Raw genomic sequence first — 25,909 nt, forward strand, 5'->3', positions numbered from 1 at the left:
CGGAGACGAGCGCCATGGACCGTAATTGCTTAACATCTAATACTTTCGCCTCGGTAGTGGATTTTTTGAAGCAGCCGACGCCGCTTCCCAGAATACACTCAACAGTCAGACTCGAATCGGTTATTACACCGTCGATCTCCACGTCTCGTGCAGGTACATACACGCGATACTCGCGTGTAAAGAGCTCAGAGCGAGCTATATCGTTGGCCTGATCCAGATCATTGACCACGACACGGAGCTTGTTTGGTCTGACTTTTGCGATTTCGGTCACGGCCTTGTATCGTGACGTCAGATCTTTCGCGATTTGTAACGTATTCAGTGATTTTCCTCCTGGTTTGGGCCTCATGTAGAGAACCAGTGGACCCATTGATCCGTCTGGGTAGAGCCTGGGACGAGGATTGACTAAAGCAGGGACAGAGGGGGGGTGAACAGGATGGACAGGGTCGGGTGGGTTTGGAGACGGGGGATCGGGGGCTAAGGGATCCACATCCATTGCGCTCAAACTAGCGCAACAGAACAGTGGCAAAGAATCACGTACCTCTTCTTCTTTGTTGTCTTCAATAGCACAATCACCGAGTCTTTCGGTGCTGGAACGGACAGCTTCGCAGCGGCACAGCTATAGCACAATAGCAGGATGACCTTCGGATTATCAGTTTGTCTTTACACCGCACTTCGCACTCTTTGAAACACGACCGAGTAAGCAATGCTTCTTTTCTTCTTCACACAGTAGCGACTTTATAGCGAGACAATCACTTAATGCGTCCGTTTTCGTCGAGCGTTCGGGACGGAATCGTTTTAAAAATGTTATTTTTATGTGAAGATTACAGGGCAAAGAAGCACTCCGAAAAAACACAACTAGAATGAACTACGAGTACTTTTGAATCAAAATAACACTCAATCACAACAGCAACAGCAGATTCGAGAGCTCATCTTCATAAGTTTGAAGGCCATGGGAGAGATTCAGAAGATCGAAAAGTGAATGCCACAGGGAAACGAAAAAAAAACACATCTCTGAAATAAGGCTAAGTTTCACTTTATGTTTGACGATATACCCAGATTAGGTTTGGAATAAGTTAAACAAGTAAGAATAAAAAAAAAAATTAAAGAACCGCAAATAAAAAGCTCGCAAATGATTCCAAAAAACACCAGCGATAAAGCTTTGAATTATACTTTGTCCTTCGTTAATTGCGGTCAAAACCAATTTTAAATTGGATAATTTTTCATTAAAAATGCAACATGATGGTGATAAATTGGAAAAACTGAGCAAAAAACCCAAATTAATCAACCTAGCGGTGAGACCCAGCCTTTCTCATTCGAACTTATAAGTTGTTAAAATAGATTTACACAAGCACGTCAATTTTTAGAAAAAAAATACACCGTAAAAACTTCAGCTGGATTTATTTTCCACTTAAAATAACGAATTTCTGGTAGCCAACAGCACAACTATACCGAACATGAGCACACATTAACACATACACAGGCAAATACCGTGAAATAATTATGTTTCAAATACATCACGCGAAAAATCCAGATGACTACTCCTGGTTACCGGAATACATCCAAAAATGGCCAAATTCTCCCTAATTTGGGTATTTCGATGACGAAGATACCGACTTTCAGTTTCTGGAAACAGCTTAAAGTGACCAAATATCATCCATTATGAGTATTGCAGAAGCGTTATGATTTATGGAAAACAACCTAAAAGGGACAAACTACCCTATGTTTTTCAGGAACCGGGATAATGATCGGAAGCCGGGGTGAACTCAAAATTTCACTTTGAAACCCGATTTTGCAGCTTCCGGTTTCTGGAAAACATCCTAAAATTGTAGAATACAATCCAATGAAGGTATATCCACTCTTTGGGCTCTAGAATATTGATGTTAATTTTCAAATCTCACGTAAAATTGAATTATACACAATTCTTTATAGGTAATTCTTTATAGGCGATTCGACGTAAATTTCAATGTTTATTTTTAACTGTGTACCTCAAAAGTTTAGCAACAGTTCTGCTGTTTTTGAAGGTGCCCAACAATTTCCACATCGATCATCATTCCGGGGTGACTTTGATCACTTCATTGTTTTGATGAATTTGAAGTGAAACTATACTGCTCTACCAAGTTTGAATAATTGAAAACGACTTAAATGAGTTTATTTATATGAAAAAGCAATTCAGGGGTTATTCACATTCCACGTCAACAGTCTATTAGGTGAACGTCCAAAATTTGTACAAAATTTTAGGATATATATATGAACGACTGGCTACGGAGAGAAAAGGAGGTCTAAAATCACCAAAAACTAGTCCACGTGAAATATGGCTTACCCAATAGTCCAAAAATGCATGTTAAGTGATGCTTGGGTTGTCGTGAGCAAAAAACATATAATGTACTATTGAGTTTATTAGGACTCAACATTACCTTTGAGGAAAAAAATAGAAAAGCAATAATGAAAATCGTAGTATTAATACTTTTTTAGCTTAAAAACTAGTCTGGGCACAAAATAAACAAACTTTACGTATCGCAGCTTATTGTTTTGTATCTGCTTGAACCGATTGTTTGTATGCAATAAAAACCGCTTAAAATCCATTTTATTTTAAAATCAATATTCTAGCATGAAAAACACTCTTTTAATAGCTGGAAATGCATGGATAGTAGCAATTTAGACATATCTAAACATAATTAGAGAAGATTACGACAAATATCAAGCTTTTCGAGCGCTTTTTATCACAAATTTAAAAAAGGGGTAGAGTGATCAAAGTTACCCCGGTGATCAAAGTCACCCCAGTTTACGGTAATAAAAAAATTGGTCACTTTAATCTGTGATAACATAAAAACAACCGCCTCATCATATGTAACATCTTCGTAGAAGAAAGTTTTTCTCTAGAATATTACTATCGACCTTTAGATCCAAATTTTCCTCCTGAGCTCGTATCCTTTGTAGAAGAAAGTTTTTCTGTAGAATATTACAATCAAGCTCTAGATAAAATTTTCTCTTGAAGCTCGTTCTCTAGAAGGCTTTCGAATAAATCACTTAGCGTCCCCACCGATTCGACAGTGTAAGGAGGCGCACTGTTAACATTCGCGTTGTAGTCAGTGGGTGTTTTTGGAATGGCTAGGAGCACCAACACTCACAGTAATGGGTTAATAGCTATATCTAATCATTCATTTTTCCATTTTAAGCTTTAGGGCTGCATTAGTTAATATTTACACAGTATATTGCCTACAGTAAATAGGATTGCTGACATAGTAGTTTTCACCAATGTATTAGCAGGAAGGACTGATAGTCGACCCCATTTAGCTCGAATACATCGTAATAGCAATACGGTTACGCTAAGAAATCCAAGAGTGTTTTAGGGTGTCCCAAAATAACGTTTTGTCAGATTTTCTGGGGGCTCAATCGGAAAATGATTGGTTATGGTGTAACAAAAAATCTTTTGTATAGCGACAACTCTGGATAGTGTTTAGTCGTTGTGCTAATTTGAGTTTTATGAGAAAATCAATTTTTCATGTTTTTTGTTTTAAATTGATTTTATCACTTAAAAATCCTGTGAAACCGAACCCAAATATATTTTTTGCGCATCCTTCGGAATCCAAACTAACCGAAAAAAAATGTTACGGCTTGTTGTAGCTTGAATTTTGATGTTACAAATTTTTTAACTCTTCTGAAAATTCTTAATTTTGCTGTTTTCTGAAATTAAACCTTTAAAAAGCGGACCAAACTTCACGCTAGCAACTATAATATACCATAAAAAGATGGGAAATTTTATGAGGAAAAACTTTCTAGAAGACACACAAATCCTTACTACACACAAATTCTCGCATTTTTCTTTAATTTTCATGTACTCAATAATCCAGTTCTCAGGGTCTTCTTTAAAGTAGGGCGTTTGCCTCTACTTTACAAATTTCGAAAAACTGGAGCGATTGGTCAGTGACAAAATCTTCTAACTGAAATTCCGGTGTGAAGTTTTCCACTTTAAAAGTATTCTTACCACCACTCGGTTTAGATAAATTTACGAGCATTTTTCGCTTTATATCGTTACAGACCGCGTTGTCGAAAAATGCCGAGCAAATATTAATCTCCGACAAATACCATAGGCGGTTTGTGATCTTATTATATGCAACAATATCAGTACTCTCCGAAACTATTTTTATTATCCTCACGATTAAATCGGTAAAAGCTAAATACCTCTTGTTCAGAAGGAAGATGTGTCTTGGACAATTTCTTTCGGGAAGCGCCTGTTGTTGGAAGGTACTATCATTTCACTTTGCTACCAAGCCAGCCAAGTGAACGTATGCAGCCACTGGTCTTATCTACAGAATCAGGGATGCTGTCGGAGTGCAGATCGATATCGCTCTATCGATTTCTATCACCGAGAAGAATAATCGTCAACTCATCGTTAGATTCACCAACGACGGTGAGATCAGTCTCCAACCGATCACGACCGCATTCGGGTGTCCTAAGGGGGAACCCAACAATCAAACAAAATCAACTTACCGAATATTCGTACGCTAGTCTAAGAATAAAGTTAATATAGTAGTACGTGTAGTGTCATCAATAAAAAGCCGTTGTTTAAGTGGTATCAAGGCGTATTTGTTCTGGCACCCACATTGCCCAGCTCGGAAAGAAATTAGACCCACAACTCACCAGTCGAAAAACAACCCACCCCAGGCGGAATCGGAAGGTCAGTCGTCATTTCACCTATACCTGTTAAAATGTCTTTTTTAACTTTAAGTTTGGGCGACATCGTTCAGGCTTCAAGGAACGATAAATACTGGTTAATCTGCAGCGCCTACTATGTATATTGATAGAAGTTCAAACAAACTAATGTCGCTAACCAGTCGTAGTCAAGAACGATTGACTCGATGTTGCATACACTGAAGATTATCTTATTTTACTACAGTAATCACCCGATTATATCTGTACCCGATTTTATCTGCCCCCGATTTTATCACATTTTCACCCGATTTTATCATCATAAAACATTTCATTAAAATTAATGTCAGGGTGAACTGATTTTCTATTACGCTTCAATATTTTAGAATTTTTTCATAATTCTGTGTAGAATAACATCATTCTGGATGTAGTTTACATTAAAAATTCAACCGATGCACAAATTTTGCTGTTTTCGTGCGAATAATTGAATAGTAATACAAATGTTTATTATAACCGTATAATATGTTCGAAGAAGTTTCAAAATATTTGAAAACGCATCTTTTGATGTAGAAAGCTGGGTGATTAATCCTCCCAAAAGTGAGATAGAATATTTACTTTTTCATTAGATAAAGATAAACGCTTGGTGTCTTCGGCAAAGTATTAGGTGATCTCAAAACAAGAAACTTTACAGAAGACATCATGTTTCTATCTCTTACATATTGCAGGCAACATAAAGTTTTCTATGAGAAGGCATTGAAAATCGTAATTTACATTTTAAGATTTCTCCGGTTGCAATATGTGACTAAACGTTGCCGAAGCATGCTGTTTTCGGCAACGTTTAGTGTTGTGAGATCATCTAATATTTTACTGATGGTACTGCGCTACAAAAAAAAAACAAGTAATTCATTTCACCAATTTAAACAAAAACATGAACGAATAAAAAACTTAATTGTTATTTATTTGCAACTTTACATCGATTTTTTTAGAGCAATTTCCCTAATTCGACGAAAGAAGATGACATCATCGATCGAAAGATCTGAGGCATCAGCCCAATCAACTATCTTGTCCAACATTCGCACTGCTTCAATATCGTTAATAACTTCTGGCGATTCATCCTGCTGATAAGAACCCGATGCGGCTGATTCTGAACCTGGTGCTGTTTCTGCAAAGTTCAGTTCTAATTGCTCGAGTTCTTCGCTAGCTGACTGATCGTCCAGTACCATACTCAAAATATCTTCGTCTGTATAAGCCTTACTAACATATCTCTCCTCAACAATGTGTGGTTCCATCGTATTTTCGCTTTTATCAATATTCAGCAGTTGTGTCAGAGGAACGTCGTCTTCGTGTACTAGTTTATCATTGAAAATAACACCAATTTTTCTCCAGGACAGCTGAATCACTGTATTTTGTACTTCAGTCCAAGCATCGTGAATCCAGAAACATACATCCTTCATCGAGATTTGGTTCAAGCATTGATCTATGTCGTTTTCTCGGCTGCGTGCCATGACATGAAGCAGAAGTTTTTCGCGATATCGTAGCTTACAATTTTGAATCACGTTTTGATCCATAGGTTGAATCATGGCTGTCACATTTGGAGGCAAAAAGTATGCAATGATCAAATCATCTTCACTTTTGAGATCATCATTCATATGATGCGCCGAGCAATTATCTAGTAGCAAAATAGCTCTAGGTGGAATGCCACTTGCAGCAGAAAATCGACGAACTGCTGGCACAAAATCCTTATGGAACCAGGTTTTAAAGATATCCTGCGTCATCCAGGCATTTCTAGAGGCGAAGTATGTGACAGGTACCTTGACGTTTTTAAATGCTCTGGGATTTTTGGATTTTCCGATGACCACCATCCGTAACTTGTGGTCGCCTGTCACATTACTACATGGCATAAAAGTAACCCGTTGTTTGTTAACTTTGCGCCCTGGAGCATTCTTCTCACTTGGCCCAACGAGTGTTTCTGACGGAAGCATTTTAAAAAATAAACCGGACTCATCCGCATTATAAATCTGTTTAGCTGTAAGCTCTCGATGTTGTATTTCTACATGAAATTGTTCAAGGAAACCATCAATGCTCCCTGAATCACTTGACAAAACTTCCCCGCAAATCTTCAGTTTTCGAATTCCATACCTGACTTTGTAATTTGAAGCCCAGTGATAAGAGAATTTAAATGATTCAGGAACACCGCATCGCGCAGCAAATGCTTTCGCTTTCAATATAATCATTGTCGTCGATACGGTTTTGTTAATACGTCTTTGATTTAGGAACCACAAAAACAGGCTGTTTTCCAAATTTTTGTACGCACCTGACGAAACATATTTGAAGTTCGTACTCCGTCGACAATTTCGATTGGAAGCAGCTCGAAGTATGGATTCCGCGTTTTGCTTTATTTTTAGTATTGTGGTTCTGTGAATATTGAGCTTATTGGTAATCTCTGCATTAGTCATTTCCCCGCTCTCGATATTTCGAAGAATCGTCACTGTATCCTTAAGGTTGAGCGCATTACGCTTCTTCCTCTCAAAATTCATCCACTTCGGCGTCATGTTAAGCTCTATAAAGCATAAGAAATCACAATTTATCCGATACTTTTGATTCTAATAACTTACGATACGATAGTCAAGTGTAGCTGTAATCAAAACTAAAATGAATTGGACAAATTTGCAGGAAATATCATGCACAGTTTAACGAATTAGTCATTCATATCACGGACAGTAATTTTCGTGAATGTGTTAGTGCATGAGACAACCACCTATTGTAGTGTGTTGGGATGTGCGTTTTTCACTCTTCTTATAAAGGAAAAAAGGTGTGCATAGTGCTTTTTACACTGACTTTCTATTTGAAACCAGAAAGACCAGGTGGCATTCGAAAGAGCTCGATAATATCAAAAAATGTCTAGTAATACACATTTCGACTCACGTCAGCACATCAGTTAGTACACAGTTTTTGCTGTGTATATTTTATGCAGCGTCCTTGCCATCTCAAGCGAAGTGTGTATAGGCGAAGAAAGCAACACGCATTGAAAGTGTATGTGTGAGCTCTTTCATATATTTTAGGGATGGCCGAACGGTTCACGAGCCGTTCATATAAACCGGTTCTTAAGAAAGAGTGGATGAACGAACGGCTCACGAAAAAGAACCACGGTTCTTTGGGCGCACCAGAACTGATGACCCGGGCAGGAGAGCATAACAAAATCATGACTCATCAATAGTATATTAAGCTATGAGGACTTATCGTGTTATTCGAAAGATATTCACGTCTCAAACATGCATATGAAAATATCATAACATTTTGATAACATATCTCGATATGCCTTCAATAAGATATTTGAGTTGATTTTAAATATCTGATTAAAAGTAAATTTTTAAGTGAAAATTGTTCCTCATTGATTATTTATAATATATTCAGTTATGCATTCAGTGTTCAATAAGTTGAAAATATTGAATCGGTCATTTTCGAGATTTTCAATGCAAATTATTAGTTTGTTATTGAAATATCAAGCTTTGTTATTCATATAGTCTTGGAGGAACAATATTCTGGTATTATTTCTTGTTATTTTACCAACTATGTAAACCATATTAAGATCAAAATGAGGTGTATTTCCAATATCTGGTTGTGATATTATAATGATATTTTGTCCTGCTCGGGGAGTTCGCGCGAACTCGAAGTTCACCGAGACAACACGAACTGTCAACGCTCCGTCGTTCATATGAGCCGGTGTGGAACGGTTAGTGAGCGGTTCAAAGCTGCTCCGGCAAAAGCCGTTTCGCCCACCCCTAATATATTGTGTGAAGCCAACTGTGGAGCGAACAATATGGACAATTCATGCACACTAGTGTGTCAATCAAAATGGTCATTTCGAATTGAAAAAAAAAAACACCCTGTGCAACATTTCAGCTTGATCGAACTAAAAATGAGGTGACGCAATGTGATCGAAGTTTGGCCTTCGTAAATTCGAAAAATTACCCTAGGAAATTTTTTATCAGATGATATCAGATCTCGACATTTCATGCATTTCTAAGCCATATGGCTTAATATTTTTTTCTCATAAACCAAAATTTCATGCGCGCCTCCTTGAATAACTTTTCAGATGTGAAGAAGGCTTAACTTCAATTGCTTTGCGCCATCCCAATTATAGTCCGATTGAACTGGAAGTTTGCTCAGAATGTTTTTTCGGCAAATGAATATTTAGTATAGGAGTGTGTGTGTTACAAAACAAAGCCACACACGTTTTTCAGAATAAACTAGACCGAAAAAGAACTGCCAGATGAGAGGCTAGAGAACGACGATGCATGTATGGAGCTGTTTAAAAAAGTTTTTGTTACAAAATCTCTTTTTCCTTCGGAGTGCCCACTTTGGTTTGTTCAGAAAAGTTTTAGGCAACTAAATTATCTATCTAAAAAAATATTTTAAAATAATAGTGATGACCGATTTTTTATACTCACTTTTTGTTTTTGAAATATTTTTTTTTTAGTACAGGATCTTAAATTAAATTTTTTCAATATTTTTTATAAAAGCTCAGACAGTTTTCTCAAATTCATCCCTTGACAACTTTTCTCTAATTTTTGTCATTATTCAGATATATCGATTTATAAAAAAACAACTGCAGCTTTTTTCATATATTTGTACAGATAAATTTTCCAAAAAAAAAAATTAAAATCACTGATTTTACGTATTTAATTATTGATTTAACGTCTTCAATAAAATTTTTTTTTTTAAATTTCCTGATTTTATCACTTTCCCTATTTTATCACGCCAAAAATCATCAGGGCGTGATATAATCGGGTGATCACTGTATATTCTTTCCATAGTAAAATTCGAATAGTTCAACAACGATTCAAGATAGGATTTTTATGTCTTCTAGGAAGTTTTTACTAATAAAATTTCACATCTTTATATGGTGTAGTATGGTTGCTAGCGTGAAGTTTGGTCCGCTTTTTAAAGGTTTAATTTCAGTAAACACCAAAATTAAGATTTATCAGAGGAGCTAAAATATTTATAGCAATGAAAGCTGAGCCAGAACAAGCCGAAATATTTTCTTTTCTATTACTTTGGACTCCGGAGAATGCGCAAAAAATATTCGGTTTTAAGTGATAAAATCAATTTAAAATAAAAAACATGAAAAATTGATTTTTTCCATAAAACTCAAATTAGCACAACGACTAAACATTATCCAGAGTTGTCGCCATACAAAAGTTTTTTTGCTACATCATAACCAATCATTTTCCGGTTAAGCCCCCAGACTTTTTGACAAAACGCTATTTTGGGACACCCTAGTGTTTAACCCTCCGCAACGAGCTCGGAATTATTCACAACATGAACCTACATGCCGTTTCATGAGATCATTCAATGAACTACAGCATATTGTTAACATCGTAAAGTAAAATTAGTAAAATAGCTATATACCGGTTATTTTTAAAGATAAAAAACAAACTTTGTTCTACAAAGTTACGCAAAATTGGGCTAAAATATTGTAGAACATCATTTAACTCTATCGGCAAAGATAAGAAAGTTAGAAGCTGGATTTCATCGAAAATTTGGGTCACCCTTAACTTAGCGTCCCCAGCGATTCAACAGTTGAAGGAGGCGCACGGTTCACGTTCGCGTTGGAGTGGGTAAAAGCTTTCGTCACGTAGGGGAGGAGTGTACAAAACGCACCAGTTAAGCATTTTCGCGATTTACCGCGCTTCAAATCATTTCAAAGCGACATTGAACGTGTAGGATGATTGAAGGATGTATTTATAGTATGTTTATTACCAAGTTTATTATAAAATACTCGATTTTAATGTCTTTTTTGGTAAAAACTACCATTGCCGCCAAACAAGCTCGTGACCAAAACGCACCTCAACAAAGGTCAGTATGCTCCAAAGCAAATGGCTAATATGCCACTAGCAGGAATCAGCACGCGAAGTGAGAAGCGCTTGAAGTCTCGAAAGTAAAATCAAAAATAATGGAACATGCTCTAAGTCGTCAAGCAATCTCATGCAAGCTCTTCATAGTGCATTCTGCCCCACTTTTGATTTTGATTGTTTTTAGGTAAAAGTTGACAAAAGTTAGTGAAATAATTTGAAACACTCAAAGCATAAACTCCAAAAGTGTAAAGGTTAGGGGAACCATAAGTTTTTTGTATTATTTACTAGTCAGTTAATCATAAAAGCTTAAATAAAATTCATGAATTATTACATGTTGGACAGAGCCACAGCCAATTGCACAGTTTTTTGAGCATTTTAGTGATTATGACACACTTTTTCTATGAGAACTGTAGAGAAGCTGGGTTTTTATGAGAAAACCGAAGAAATTCGTCATAAAAAGTCACATGTGTAAGTATTTTGGGGAAATAATGGCATGGGTCATCTTACCCAACTGGTGCGTCTTGTACGGTTCTCCCCTATCTAAAATGGAACCAAAATTCATAGGAATGGGTAAATAGCTATAATCTTATTATTAAATATTTTGTACAGTACAGTTTGACGCCCCTCCTTCTTCTGGGAGGGAGGGGTCCCATACAAATAGAACACAAATTTCTGCATAATTGTAAATTTCATGAACCAAATAAAACCAAAATTGATATGGAGAAGTTTTAAGAAACAATGCATATCGTCGTGGTAGTTTGATACCCCTCCCTCATTTGAAAGAGAGGGGTTCCATACAAACGAAACACACATTTTTTCATAACTCAAGATTTCATGACAAAAATCTAATCAAATTTGACATGAGGAGGTCTTCGGGTACAAGAAATGTCTTCATGAAGGATCCCACATAAATAAAGTATTGATTTCTAAATAACTGGAGATTTCATCAAGTAAATGGAATCAGATTTGGAAAATAAAGGGTTTAGGATGCAAGGAATGTTATATGAGAAATGTTTCTGTTTCTGTTCTTTAGAAATCACGAATATGTTTTCAAATGATGGAGTACATTTGCAATTCTATCGGTGAAAAAAAAGTTTTCGACGATTGGAATTTTATCTTCCAAAACGGAATTCGTGGAATTTTTTTTATTATTTGAATCAATCATTAGATTGTAAGAATATTCTCGAAGAAGTAAACCACTATCCAATGGATAATGCTTAGAAACTTGAATCAACCAAAACTATGAAATGGGACAAGATTTATTAATTTTAGAAGCTTTACTGTACGTAACGATTTGCCTTTCGAGTTTAAACAGATACAATATCCGATTCGTCATATATTAATAATCAAATTGCAAGATCAATCTTCGGAAATATGTGGAATCAAATAAGAATTGTATTGTAGTAATCTTAATAGCGCAATGTTATTAGGCTAATATTTAAAATTTTGTTTCAATACCTTAATTTTTTTGTTCAATTTCTCGACAGCATAAGTATCATTGAAGTAAAATAAATTTGTTGTGGTTATTTTTTTTTGTCGAATTATTTTATTTGAAATTGTTTTACTTGAAAAAAAAAAATCTGGTAAAATACGCGAAGAAACTTAGCATTTTATTGGCAAGAATAATGGACTTGCAGATCTTCTTCTTCGTTTTCTTACGGCCTTCGGGCTTTTGACTTAGTGTTCTTAAACACTTCTACAATTAGTGATTGAGGGCTACTATGCCTTTCCATATCACCCAATTGTACATTGTGTGGCAAAGTACAATAATACGCTTACGATTCAGGGCAGTAGAACGAAGATTCAACCCGAAAGAGACATTCGACTGTATCGGGAATTGAGCTCTCGACTTCCAGCTTGGAATGCCGCGCTCTCATCTCTGAGCTATGAGGCTCTAGGTCTATATTTCTCAACAATGTTCTACACACTTCACGAAACTTATACCAGCTGCTGGTAAAATATAAACAAAATCACTTTCAGAAGTAAAACTTAAGCGGCATATTTAATCATTTAAATGTCATTTAATCATTTGCATTAAAGAGTTATTGTGCAGCAGGCATAAGATATCGGAGACACAACAAATAGCCTAGCGAAGACGGGCGCATTTTATATTGACACATCCTATGATGACAGCAGATCAAAAGTCTAGAACCGCACTGATCAAAGTAAGCCGCGAAATGACTTCGTTGGTTCCTCCTCTTTTGTTGCTACATCATCATAAATGTAAGACGCACAATTGGCGATCCTGCCAGGTTTTTTTTAATTTGCAAGTTCAGTTAGGTATCAATTGCAAAAAAAGAAAAGAAATAAATGTCAAGACAGTCAGATTAAATTGAGTTGTCCGTCATAAGTTCCATTTATGCATATTGTTGGTGCACACACCGATTTTTTTCCTTTCTCAATGTGAACGAAATTTACCACGTGACACGTGATGTCGATCTGGCTGGATAGTTTTCGCTGCGAAAGTTGCTTAAATCAGCTCAATGATACGAGACGTTTCACCATATCATTCGTCGTTACGGGACGTTCATTGATAAACCGATGACTTAACAATAGACTTGATGGGACGAGACGTTTCGCCGTAGTATCTCGGATACTAGAGGATCTACAATTCGGTGTCACGAAACGTACGTTGATTACGAGAAATGTGATAAAACGAGACCGCAATCAAGGTGTTATGAAGCAAAAGACGTTTGTATCACGCCCTCGATAGCACATGGCTCTAGGTTATGAAGTGCCAACACGGCTCGGTTTCTATGGAAAAACCTAAATTAATCCACCTAGCGGTCAGACTCAGCCTTTCTCATTCAAACTTATTATTTGTAAAAATAGATTTACATGAATGCTTAAATCCAATAAAGGGATATTTACTCTTTGGGTTCTAAAATATTGACGTTGTAATTGAAGTATAAAATATGAAATTTGAAGTAATGTTAGTGCTTAAGAAATAGCGAAATAAAAGAAATGACTCTTAATTTCGAACAATTTAATCACGAGCGATACCGGGAACGTTCAAATAGTACATTTAAATCATGTTGAGGCCATATATATTGATCAAAGCAGGTATAGTGTTGAATAGTATTGGAATTTCTTTTTTTTCCAAAACTTTTGAACAGCATATCAAATTGTTATGAAGTTTGTTATTTGTAAGTTTGAGAGATGACTCGTTCGTTTGACATTATGTTCAAATAAGTCGTGTAATACTTGAGATAATAGACTTTCGTTGTTTTAACAATTCAATACATAACGGTTGCTTAAGTTTGATTACAATCAAATGAAAAGGGAACGTATAGGACAGCCAAACTTTGAAACCACGTGTTCAATCATAATTCATCAGTTAACCCTTAACTAGCCCGTCCATCTGATATCAATATTGTTCAAATCGGTTGTGTAGTTTCTAAGATAATGAAATAAAATTCAATGGGGTGTTATGAGGCAACTAGACCTTTCATTTGACATTAATTTCGTGGAAATCGGGTCAACCATCTCTAAGGAAAGTAAGTGAGTCCAAGTAGTCTTCGGAGTATGTTTCTTTTCATCCGTTTGCAAAAAAACTAATAGGGTCTTTCGGGGCAATAAGACGTTCCATATGACAGTGATTTTATGAAAATCGGTCCAGCCAACTCTGAGAAACATGAGTGAGATTAAATAGTCTACAGAACACGTTTCTTTCCATAACTTCTGAACCACCTGTTCAATCTTCATAAATTTCAAAAGTTAAGGGTTTTTAGGTAGTCCGTTAATTTGAAACCAATTTTGTTGAAATCGGTTGTGTAGTTTCTAAGATATTGATGTTTCGTGATTTTTAGCTCTAAACTAGAAGTCAGATTACAATAAAATTCAATAGGGTCTTATATGGCAACTAGACCTTTCATTAATTTCATTGAAATCAGTTCAGCCATCTCTGAGAAAATCGAGTGAGATTGGGAGAGCGTTCACACACACACACACATACACACACACACATACACACACACATACACACACACACACATATATATATATATATATATATATATATATATATATATATATATATATATATATATATATATATATATATATATATATATATATTCTATATTCTTCTTAGTTCACTTTAGATTTCTCATAGAGTAGAATCCTTAAAAATTCAATTAAAATCTCTAAATTTGATATTATAGTCGGGTATCTGCACTCGAAAACTCATTCAATTCAATCACCTATCTCAGAAAATAAAACCCGCGCATTGTTCTATACGGCTAAAACGTTCAGCAGCCAACCAAAGTTTTTTCATCACTAGCGGACCACTTTTTATTTTATTCACTAAACGAAATCACTCACTACATCATCTCATCTACTCAATACCTCAATATTTGAAATGTTCACCTGAAATTTCCAAAAACAAGCTTGAATTATCAGAAATATATGAGTTGAATTTCTACAATTCCCAAATTTCAACTGTATGTATTTTCATCTGTTTTCACTACGTTGAAGAAAATCAAAAGTTGCCAAATAAGTTTTTGTTGATACGAAAAAATCGTACTGAAAATGTTGAATTATTCCGACATAATTGACATGAATGGACAGCACTGCAATGGTTACCTAGGTTACCAATTTTAAACGTAAACAACTACAGCGGATATCTAGGTAACCTACTACGACGGGCTGCGGCTACGTTCATTCATGATAATGTGATTCATTCATGATTAATAGTATGATGAATATGGGGGCATCGTGAGATGAATAATTGAGCAGTGATTTATGTTTTGACATGGATATAGAAGCGTTGTGATAAATGTTTTGTTTTATTCAGGATAAATCTAGCTAAGTTTACTAAATATACAATGCTGAACGATTCCATAAAAGCACGTAAGTGTACCCAAGTAACAATTCTATAGCTACTTGGTTTTCTAACGGTTTTATCACAGCATTGAATATTACCAACGGTTTTATGGTGGTTAAAATAGCAAGTCGTAATGAAGCCGTCAATAAAACTCTAATAAAACTTACAATGATTGACCCATAAAACCACTCCAGCTTGCTGTCATATTACATAGAAATCAGTTTTATTGCGGTCATTCAAAATCTAAAAAATTACTAGTTGGCTATGAAAAATATCTCATAGAATTGTAATAAGTACCCAGTTTTAACCTGTCAAACTTGTAAGCAAATATATGCAGGCAATGATATACATACAGGTGAGACAAAAGCGGCTTAGTTGGTTTAGTGTGATGCAGAATTCTGTCGCAGTCTCCGTAAGATGTGTGTAAAATGCTTTAGAGCATCTTGCAGTGCATTTGTGAACATTGATGACGTAGAACTCCAAAAATATAATAGAGTAACACGGCAAACTTAGTACTTTTCGGTATTTTTTTTTTTCAATTTTATCGCCAGTTTGTCTTGTTTTGGTTTAAAATAATTTCCTATGTCGTTAAATTATGTGTCCTTAAAAATAAGGTAGGGGCAAGACACTATTGATATATTTCGAAATATATTCAATATCCAATTAAACTAAGTATGTATTGTTGCATTTTTCGTGCACCTCTCTATTTGTATCAAAGCTCGTTGATTCCTCATTATCGTCAGTGTGATGTAAAATTTTTCATAAAAATAAAGTAGGCTAGGCCCCAGGGATTTACCACATTTTTCTCTAATAATACAGGCATCCAACCTTTGCCGCACCTTACAACATATATATAATTGAACTAGGCTTATTACGGCTACGATTGATACCAACTAATTACCGACCGCGCCATATTGATATTTTTGAAACTTTTTATGATCTTGAAACGAAAATCGAATCGTCGTCTGACTAACAAATAAACTGAACATCCAAAGTTGATTTTGATCTATCTCTGTATTGAAGAACACGGTTAGATTTTTTTTCTGAAAAACTGAGCTGAAACAATCCAATTCATTTTTGCTAACAATGAGATCATATTTGTAAGCCCATACTATTTTGATGGCGCATAAATTTTAAGCGCCTATGTTCTCAAAATGCACGACAAACTTTCATGCGCATATGCTTGAGAGCTACAACACCTACCAAAAACCCCTCTTTATTCATTATATTTCTACAATATCACCATCAAATAAAATTGATTGCACGATGATAACCAACACAGGTGAAACAGTTCTCCCGCAACGAGAGATTTCCTTATTAAAAAATGTGGCGTGATGTTCTGGTGTGTGTGCAGGAACGGCACAAAAAATCAACTTATTACGGTTGCTGTCAAGCAATGAAAAGTTGATTTGGACTTATTGTGACAAGTAACAGAGCGCAATAATGCAACCAAACTTATTGCGCTCTTAAAGAGGTAATGCCAGCTGCTTATAGTATGCGGTACTCTTTCCATGTGGTTTTAAAGTAGTTTTATTGCCATTCTTATAATTGCTTCAATAAGCTTGGCAAGGGTGGGCCACCTGGCTGTAAAGTAAACTTATAGCGGTTATCAGAAGGTTCTGATAGTATTTCTGGTTTTAACAGCAGTTTTTCGAAATTGGTCATGAAAACCGCTAAAAGAATGCAATACGACTTAAATTGTTACTGGGGTATTTTTTTTATTTGTTCAATGATTTTGTGAAAATTTGGTGTTTAATCCGTGCATTCTTCATGAATATCAGCCTAATGAGATGAATAATGGAGCAGTTAATAATGGAGATTGAGATCATACCGACAATAATGTGACGTCAAAGAGGTACGATGTACATAGAGGGATGCCCTTCCAATTTTGACCTGCTCTCATTGGTGGACTAACTACACATTTATTCAATTTTTCTGAAGTGGAGGGGGGATGTGCAGCAGGCATAAGGTATCAGAGACACAACAAATAGGCTAGCGAAGACGGGCGCATTTTATATTGACACATCCTATGATGACAGCAGTTCAAAAGTCTAGAACCGCACAAATCATAGTGAGCCGCGAAATGACTTCGTTGGTTCCTCCTCTTTCGTTGCTACCTCATCATAAAGGTAAGACGCACAGTTATCAATGTTTATTAATTTCTTTTAAGGTAAAACAACGTTTGCCGGGTTCAGCTAGTTGCACATAAATTTCAAACAAACCGCGGTTTACGTCAGAAAAACGGAAATTTAAATGAGAAAATATTTTACGTGACGTGTAATATTCAGATTTTTTTTACTGTGCAGGAAGGATGACCGAAGAGGCTCCAGAGGAAAGTAATTAAATAATTAAGTAACTCGCAAAAATAGTCGAGATAATACTAATGATTATAAATTCAAACATCTTCTTATTTTCACAGGTAGAAAAGTTAACACTTACTTTGAAAAGGTAAAAATTAACTGTAAAAAACTTTCAGATGAAGTAATATTTGTATTGAAAAAAAAAAAAAAATGGTGGAATCAGGTAGAGCAGATGATGAATCTGATCACAGCTAAGAAGATAAAAAAAATGGAAGATGATGATGATGAAGAACAAGATGATGATTGCTTTGATTTGTAATTAGTTGTATTAATGTTGTTTTCTAGCAAAAATTAGTTGAATTCTAGGGTCGTCCATAAACTATGTTATCTTTTTCAGTGAGGAAAACGCCTGGTGGTGTTGCTTGTGCTCAAGAACATATAATTCTTTTTGATAAAAAAAAAGTGAGAGGCAAAGTGCCGAAAATTGATAAAAAAATTGCATCAGGTGCTTTATGGACGACCCCAAACCAAAAATTAAGATTCGTGTCCAGCAACCCAAAATTATGGAAATACCATGTTTACGCCGCATTCATCGACATTACCTCTGTTTGGGCAGCCTTTGTATGAAGTCGCCCCGCTGCAGCTTTGACATCACAACCACTTTCGAATACGACCACTAATACCTAGATCTTTGCGACGATAACGTCAATTGGCAGAGGTTTTTGTTCCAACGCTTTTCGAGATTGACCCACTCTAATAGAAATATGTTCAGTGTTCATTATTACTAGTTTTTTTATGCGCTTTCTAATGGAATAGGTCACAGTTTTCATAACAAAAAATTAAATCGATTTGTCTCTCCAAATTTTAACATATTGCAATTTTGGTTTTACAGTTCCATATGGTGGATATTTCGAATCGGGTTCCATGAGTACCCTGCGTCGGTCGGTTCACTAGCTCCAAGTACTGAGTGCCACTATTACAACCCGGTCGCAGTATGAATGAAATGAACCAAATCACATGGTCCTCCACTCACCGGGGAGAAAGCAACCGGCTTCTCTTCCGACGATTACCCCGGAAAGAATCATTCGTTGGCTCTCTGTTGTCATTTCTCTCGGTTGGTTTGATTGTTCTCGCTCACGGGGTCAGTCACTACCACGCGGTTTACAACTTTGTTGATGTAACACCTTGCCCGGTATTATCCTGCTGTCGTCGATTGCGGCGCGCTCGCTCGTCTCTCCGTACGGTTGTCTATACTCTATCGGACCAGAACGAAGAAATCGAAACCGCTCTTTCGCTCAGTCGGGTATTCCTTTTCAGTTTGCGAACGACGCGACGATAATTCGACTGCTATCCATGTCTGAGGAAGGACAACACCGACCATGCTATCCAGCCCGAGCGATGAAAACAAACTGATGATTTCTTGTGCTCTTGTTCTCTCAGTCTCCCGGTTAAATCACATTTTCCACCGACCGCACCAAACCTTCTGCTGGATTTCCACGGAAGGCACAGATGATAGCGAAAACAACAAACGAACTAAAGTTACTCGATGTAGGAGCCTTCCATCCATGGCAGGATTCTACGATACGATTCAGTTTCGGCGAGCGTTCCGAGCGAATCAGACGCGTTCCAACCTTCGTGGTGATCGGATGCGATTCAGCAATTACTGGTGACACTCAGATTAACATACTGGCTAATTGTCTGTTGGGTGTTCGGAGTCTGTGAGGCTGGACAGAGGAAGCTGCCCGTCACAAATCTAAGTTACATTGGTGGGTTCCACCCAGTGCCAAGGATAGTGCAAAAACTAGCTGATTCTCCGATCGGTCGGGTAACTTTGGCACATCCGGTGCAGGAGAAAGTGTAAAGAAATTTGCATACAAAACCCTACGGACAGCCGTTCACCACCCACCCAGCTGTCCTGTGTGTGCGTGTTTGTGTGTCTGTGGGAAATAGGGTCGATGTCGATTCGCAAATCTAAAGGATAGGAGATGGCGAAGAAGAATAATCTGTAAAACGCCCGTGTATGCAAATGACACATGATGCTGCTATGCACATACGTAGTGATAGCATAATACATGTTATAAGTAGAGTGTACAGTGAAGAATGGAAACAATTGTCAGTGAAAGAGTTTGTTTTTTATGATTAATTGTTCCAGTTAGCAAAGCCTTGGGAGGCTGCGAATGTCGCCAAACAACGAACGACCAGCGAATCGGTAAAGTGTAGATACTCACAGCCCTAGAAGCCAATGTCGGTTAGTTGGGCTCGGTGGGACAGGGATCGGACCGGTTGCAAGTGGTTTCTCCGACCTGCATTTCTGATGTAATGCAAATATGACAGCAACAAAAATTCAGCAGTGGAAAGGACGAATACAGCTGGTAGAACGTCTGTGGTGAGTGGTACTTTTGGCCTGAATTGAAAAACGAAATAGTTGGGTGTTGTCCTTTTGTACTGTGGTGTTGAAATTGTGTTGTCTTGATTTATCCAACGGTTAAGTATTTGACATTGGCTGGCTCCCTGGTACGTTCCATGCCGTGTGCCCGATTGACCAGACGAGGTGACGAAAAGATGATTGTAGTTCAATTTGGATAACTAGTTCGCAGTGATGGTAATCAGATAAGATTGTGTGCATCGAGCAGCAAATTTAGTGTAAGTGAAGTTTATTCTTTCATCGTTGATCAAAGAAGCATCTTTGTAATATCGTTAGCCTGATGGTGCTCGGAAGGTTTGCTTTGTGCACACGTTGCCAGTGATAGCATCCGTGAAATTGCTTGTGAAAACGAAGATTGCAACATCATACCGAGTTTGTGAACGGCAGATGAAATCGCATGTGAAGGTTAAAAGAGAAACCTATCCGCTGACGTTGGTTGAAACTTGCTTTGCATCATCAGCCGAGTGATACTGGACTCAACATACTTGCGGAGAGCTTTGATGTTCGTGAACCAGTTTGATAAAGGTAATTTCATTGTGGATATTATGATTCGTAAAACTCTCTGTTTGCTTGCGTGATTTTAACCCATAAGATTCGTTATGGTGTGAAATAATCTGAGTGTATACATTTTATATAGTCGAAGTAATTTGACGAATCGCTTATAAAAAGTTTATTACTTGAGAAAATTTTATGCCATATTTTTACGACTGAAATTTAAGCTGCAACACAAGTAGTGCTGAAAATATTCAAATTTGGTTCGAGCTTTTTGCTAATGTGCGATCAACCATCTGAACGAAAAATTAAGCATGGGTTCCAATCGGAAATCGGAACCTTCCTCAATGCTCGTTTTATTTTTCGCCATCCAAATCAGAGTCGATTGAAAAAAATCAACCTTTAAAGATTCCGTTCCGAGCGAACTCTGGACCGGATTTGGACCGGCATTTTCCGGACGCTGCCCAGTCCGATGTTCAATCACTAGTTTGTTCATTTTGAACTGGTCTAATTTCAGCATTGTCCTCAATCTAACCAAACATGTGAAAAAGACGAGAGCTATGTTTTTCACATTGAAAACTTTTTTGCTTTATTAACTGTGTCAGACTAGACTAGTTACAACTGGCTCATGCTACTCATATATATTGTTTAAATACACGTTTTGTGGGTGGTCCAATATGCTGAGTTGGCAATGAACCGGGTGGAATGTAGATAAAATATATTTATGGTTTCTGGTTTATGGTTCTGGTTTATCGATGATGCTGTCGGCGTAATGTGACCTCTAACTGATGTCGGGTAGCTTGACATTTCATTCATAATCTAACTGAAAGTTTACTTATAAGATTTCTTCATTTAAAGTTTGTTCAATAAGTTTGTTTTTTACTAATATGTATTATATTGTATGTATAGCACCGCTCGAATGACACAGTTGAACTGAAAAACATTGATAAGCTTGGTTAACAACTAACAGTAGAATATTTTGGTTTCTTTCTGGGTTTACTCATAGTTTATATTTCGAGTAGGTTGTTTTTAAATATTGAGCTAAAAATCGGAATCAAATGGGTTTATGGCAGATGTGTTTTTTTGTTGAACAACAAATAGATATTTACAAAAATAACAATAATTCAATTTAAGCACAAAAATGCTGAAATGGACATCTGAAATACTTTTAACAATTATAATAATTTCTCTCTTCTTGAAACTGAAGACATATTTTCATAAGTATTACAGGAAAAATCTTTGATTCCATCTTTTGTTCCTAAAGATATTTTTAAATGCAAAGATTGGAGGGTATTTCCAGTATTTTGAATAACAGTGCTTTTTCCATTTCACCACGGTCAAACAAAATTTCACTGTGAATTTGTCGAAGCCGTGAATTTAGCGAAATGATAGAAATTGGATTTTTTGTGTTGTATTCAATTTATAATATCTTGAATAAAATGATCCACTTTCATAGTTCAATGGAACATAAGTTCAAAATACAAATAAATAAACAAAATAAGGTTAGTTCATAATATTTTGCTTCATAGTGTTTTTGCAAACTTTCTCACGGGATTATACATACAATATCTATATGATTTGTACTGCCCATTCTTTAGCATAGTTAGGAGAGTCTAATGCTTGTTTATGTGCAATTGTTAAACCGATAGATTTTATAAATTTTAAATCCTATATGAATTCCAAACTGTAGGACTATTCGAGCTGTTAACTGATCTTCTTTCTGAACTGCGCGAATAATACGTAAATTTTGCTCCAAAATCAACGAAACACGTATTTTACGGGTCATTTTTCTCAAAATAATGACACAAATAAATTGTAACAGATGTGACACTTGGTTGTACCAGAAAATCGATCAACCAAATTGAGCTCGTAAAACTATACACAAAAAGGACACAAGGCACAAGTGAAAATGATATAAACCCCCATATCCATCACACTGTTAATCATGAATGAATCACATTATCATGAATGAACGAAGCCGCAGTACGTCGTAGTAGGTTACCTAGGTATCCGCTGTAGTTTTTTACGTGCAAAATTGGTAACGTAGGTGACCACTGCAGTGCTGTCGATTTATGTCAATTATTTGGCAACTGATTTGGCAACTTTTGATTTTCTTCAACGCAGTGAAAACAGATGAAAATGCGTACAGTTGAAGTTGAAAGTTTGTAAAAATTCATCTCATACATTTTTGATATTTGAAGCTTGGTTTTGGAAATTTGAGGTAAACATTTTGAAAATTAAAGTGTAGTGAGTGATTTTGTTTAGTGATTAAACTTTGGTTGGCTGTTGAACGAGTCTTATGCCCAATTGATTGAAGCCTACATGTACAGCATTCGAGAGAGCAGAGTCGAGCCGTTGGGCGCTGTACGCCTTGTCCTCGAATGCTGCTGCTCCGGTGTCTGCTGTTCGTTTATGCAAGTTAACCCAAGGAAGTACGTGTTCATAAGAACTTGCAGTGAACTGCCCTAGACCATTGATGCCAATTGGATGTGCTTTTTGTCCTGTTGAACAAACGCCTGGCCTCACGGCGGAGGTTATTGCGCGTTTTGTTCCACCGCGGCACGTTACGACACACAAGCCTTTCCTTTAGAGGACAGCTGGTCATGTATGCATCAGTGATCCTATGTTCAAGATCACGTGCGGCCGTATCAAGTTCAGCGGGAGTGCGTATGTCGATTGTGCGGGTGACCGGGAGTTGACTAAGTGATCCTGATACAAGAACCAGTTAGTCTTCTTCGGGTTCCTGAAGTTTTCACTTTTCAAAGGATTAGCTTCGATATCAAAAATGATATATCGGTGATCTGACAATCTTGGTTCGTCGGACACCTGCCAGTTTTTGACTTTCTCAGTGATGTTTGTCCTGCAGAGACTGGGGTGGAGGATTTCGTCTCTTATGGCGTTTGTAAAGGGAGACAGCCCCCTACATTGCATATACTGACCTCGCACATAAGACGGTCTCCATATAAAGGAGCGGCCAAAATTACCAAAATACGAATTTCACATTCAGGATGTTTTGAGCACATAATTTTGTAGTTTTTGATCTATATTTTCATAAATTCACAATGAAATCTTAATATATAGCACGGTTCATGTTCAAAAATGCCTCCAAAGTTACCTTTCTCAAAAATTAAGTGAATGAGTTTTTCTGAATATGTTGGAATATATTAAATCTTTCCAAAGCTGTTATGGTTTGTTTGCATACAATAAAAAGCTTATAATATTAGCTTAATTAAACTGAAAGAGTAATTGATTCAAACCCTACAGAGTCTACCACAGGCCACGTAGAAAATATGCAGAATTTTCCTAATTTTGACCCTCAAAAACATTGAATGTAAGCACATGTAAGCACAGTTCTTGATAATGTGCCTCAAAGCCCCGCTTGTGCTCTTTAAGAATCAATGTTAAAAGTTTGCGGAAATTTGCGTTTTTGTAATAAAGTATGATTGGAAGTTATTCATTTTTATGTAAGTTTTGAATTTTTGGGTGATTTATCAACGAATCGCATCGTATATCGTACCAATATAATCTTAAACACATCGAGAAAACGTAAAATTAGTATAATTATTCGTTTGTATACACTGACGATTTTTTTTAATGTTTCGAAAAATAATAAGATTTGCCTCGATTCACGTGGTTTATGGACAGCTCCTTATCACTACAACACATTTTTGAAATGACAAAATCATCTACAGTAAAAAACTAACAATTTGACACCAAAAAAATAGTTTTGGCCGAAAGTTCTAATTTTACGACCATTGTGCCTCGTTGGAAGTAAGATATTCAAGAAGGTACTCACTCCTATTATTGGTATTCGAGCTTACTGGTTGCAGTGCAGCACCTCACGAGTTCGCAGACCACGGGAGGCAAAATATCGTCCAGGTACAGGGAGAGTAAGCGAAGACTTCCGCTATTATGCCAACAACGTCACGTTGAATAAATTCTGTAATTGGAGTGAATTTGATTACTCTGCCTAACAGAGTTGCTGTCCTGGGTTTGGGCTGAGTGTTAGAGTAGATTAACCTACCTTTTGGATCCGTAAGGCCAATAATCCTTGTTTTGTTGACCCATGGCACCTAGACTAGAGAAACAGTGAGTTGCTCTTTGACGAATCTTCTGCAAAGGACGCTGGAGGCTCCCTTAGCGTGGTTCTGATTCTGGATGAATCGCAGTATCTTCTCGTTTTAAGTGTCCATGTTGTTACGAAAATAACCTGCGAACTGGATAGCTTTTGGCAGGTCATCCGTGTTGTAAACACGCAGTTGTGTTCCATCCCATGGAGTTAGGGCTGGGATGGTTTTCTCCAGCCACACAACTGTTTCGTTATCAGCGCAAGCCTGGTGGAGGTAGCCGTGCTTGAAGTGGCAGCTCCTGAACTTGGGTCTCATTTGGGGAGAATCTAGTGCCGCCATCTGATCCAGGATCGAATCGTGCACTGTTCCAAGTTGCTTCTTGGATGGAAGTTTGGTGGGATTGCCGTCAAGAGTGATGGCGATGTTGATAGCATCTACCAAATGGTAGGTCACTCCAGCCGAGTGTCTCGGAAATCAGGAACCATCCCCATTGCGGACCCGAGACTTTTTGTTCACTGAACGATCAGCGCTGGTGTTATATGACGAAGCGTCATCCGATCGTTGCCGTTAACAGCGGTTTGATCTGGTAGGTCAGTCCGACCGACAGGTCGAAGGGCGAGCGTTCTGGTTTCATCCCTAGAGTTGCCTTCTATCAGGTATGCCACGTACCTGCGCTTTTGTGCGTTGAAGAGACTCTCCTTGTGGGGAGCAGACAGACTAGAAGACGCGATTGCGTCTGTCTTCTTTGGGGAATCGCTGGATCCTGCATTGAGCGATACGATGGAGAGTATCGATATTTAATAGTTGAAAACTTTTTTTGAAGTTTTGTAAACACAAGGTAAATAATGAGGACTTATTCGTTGTTTTTATAGTATCTATCCGTATTCTTTGTATAGTTTCAAGATTTGTATTTATTGGCCCAATGGGCTGTGAAGCTCGCGTTCTATTTGTATAAACTATTGATACACTTCCGTATCAACTGATGGGGAAGTTGATGACATAAAAAGTTAGATATGTCAGCGAAAATAAGATAGTGAAGTCTACCGCCGAATGTTTCTACCTTGTCAATATTGCAATTTCATTTTTCTTCTATACTCCAACCTGTGTCAAGAATGCACCTTCTGTTACTTGTATTTTTAAATCGCCGGACGAGTTTACCAAACAATACATTTTTTTCGACGAGTTTGTTGCGTTTGTTGGCTACATAATCACATCAAGTGTTTCCGATTGCCAATGTTAGAACTGAACGCAGGCAAACGGAGCTAACCGTATTGCCAGCGTTACTGGTA

The 25,909-nt window shown here is 37.0% G+C and overlaps 2 protein-coding genes across 2 annotated transcripts in view; one reads left to right on the forward strand and one right to left on the reverse strand.

Moving 5' to 3' along the window:
• Nucleotides 1-5,618: 5,618 nt before the first annotated feature.
• On the reverse strand, nt 5,619-6,632 carry LOC129719662 (jerky protein homolog-like). Its single transcript, XM_055671054.1, has one exon. The coding sequence runs from the start codon at nt 6,630-6,632 to the stop codon at nt 5,619-5,621; it is 1,014 nt and encodes a 337-aa protein (XP_055527029.1).
• A 12,617-nt stretch (nt 6,633-19,249) lies between these two features.
• LOC129725269 (uncharacterized) overlaps nt 19,250-25,909 on the forward strand; it is a 624,604-nt gene continuing 617,944 nt past the window's right edge. The window contains exon 1 of the mRNA XM_055680865.1: nt 19,250-20,583. The gene's annotated coding sequence lies outside the window, so the exon portion shown is untranslated. The remainder of the gene's footprint in view (nt 20,584-25,909) is intronic.

Source organism: Wyeomyia smithii, chromosome 2 (genome assembly GCF_029784165.1).
Source record: "Wyeomyia smithii strain HCP4-BCI-WySm-NY-G18 chromosome 2, ASM2978416v1, whole genome shotgun sequence".
NCBI classification, from domain to species: Eukaryota; Metazoa; Arthropoda; class Insecta; order Diptera; family Culicidae; genus Wyeomyia; species Wyeomyia smithii.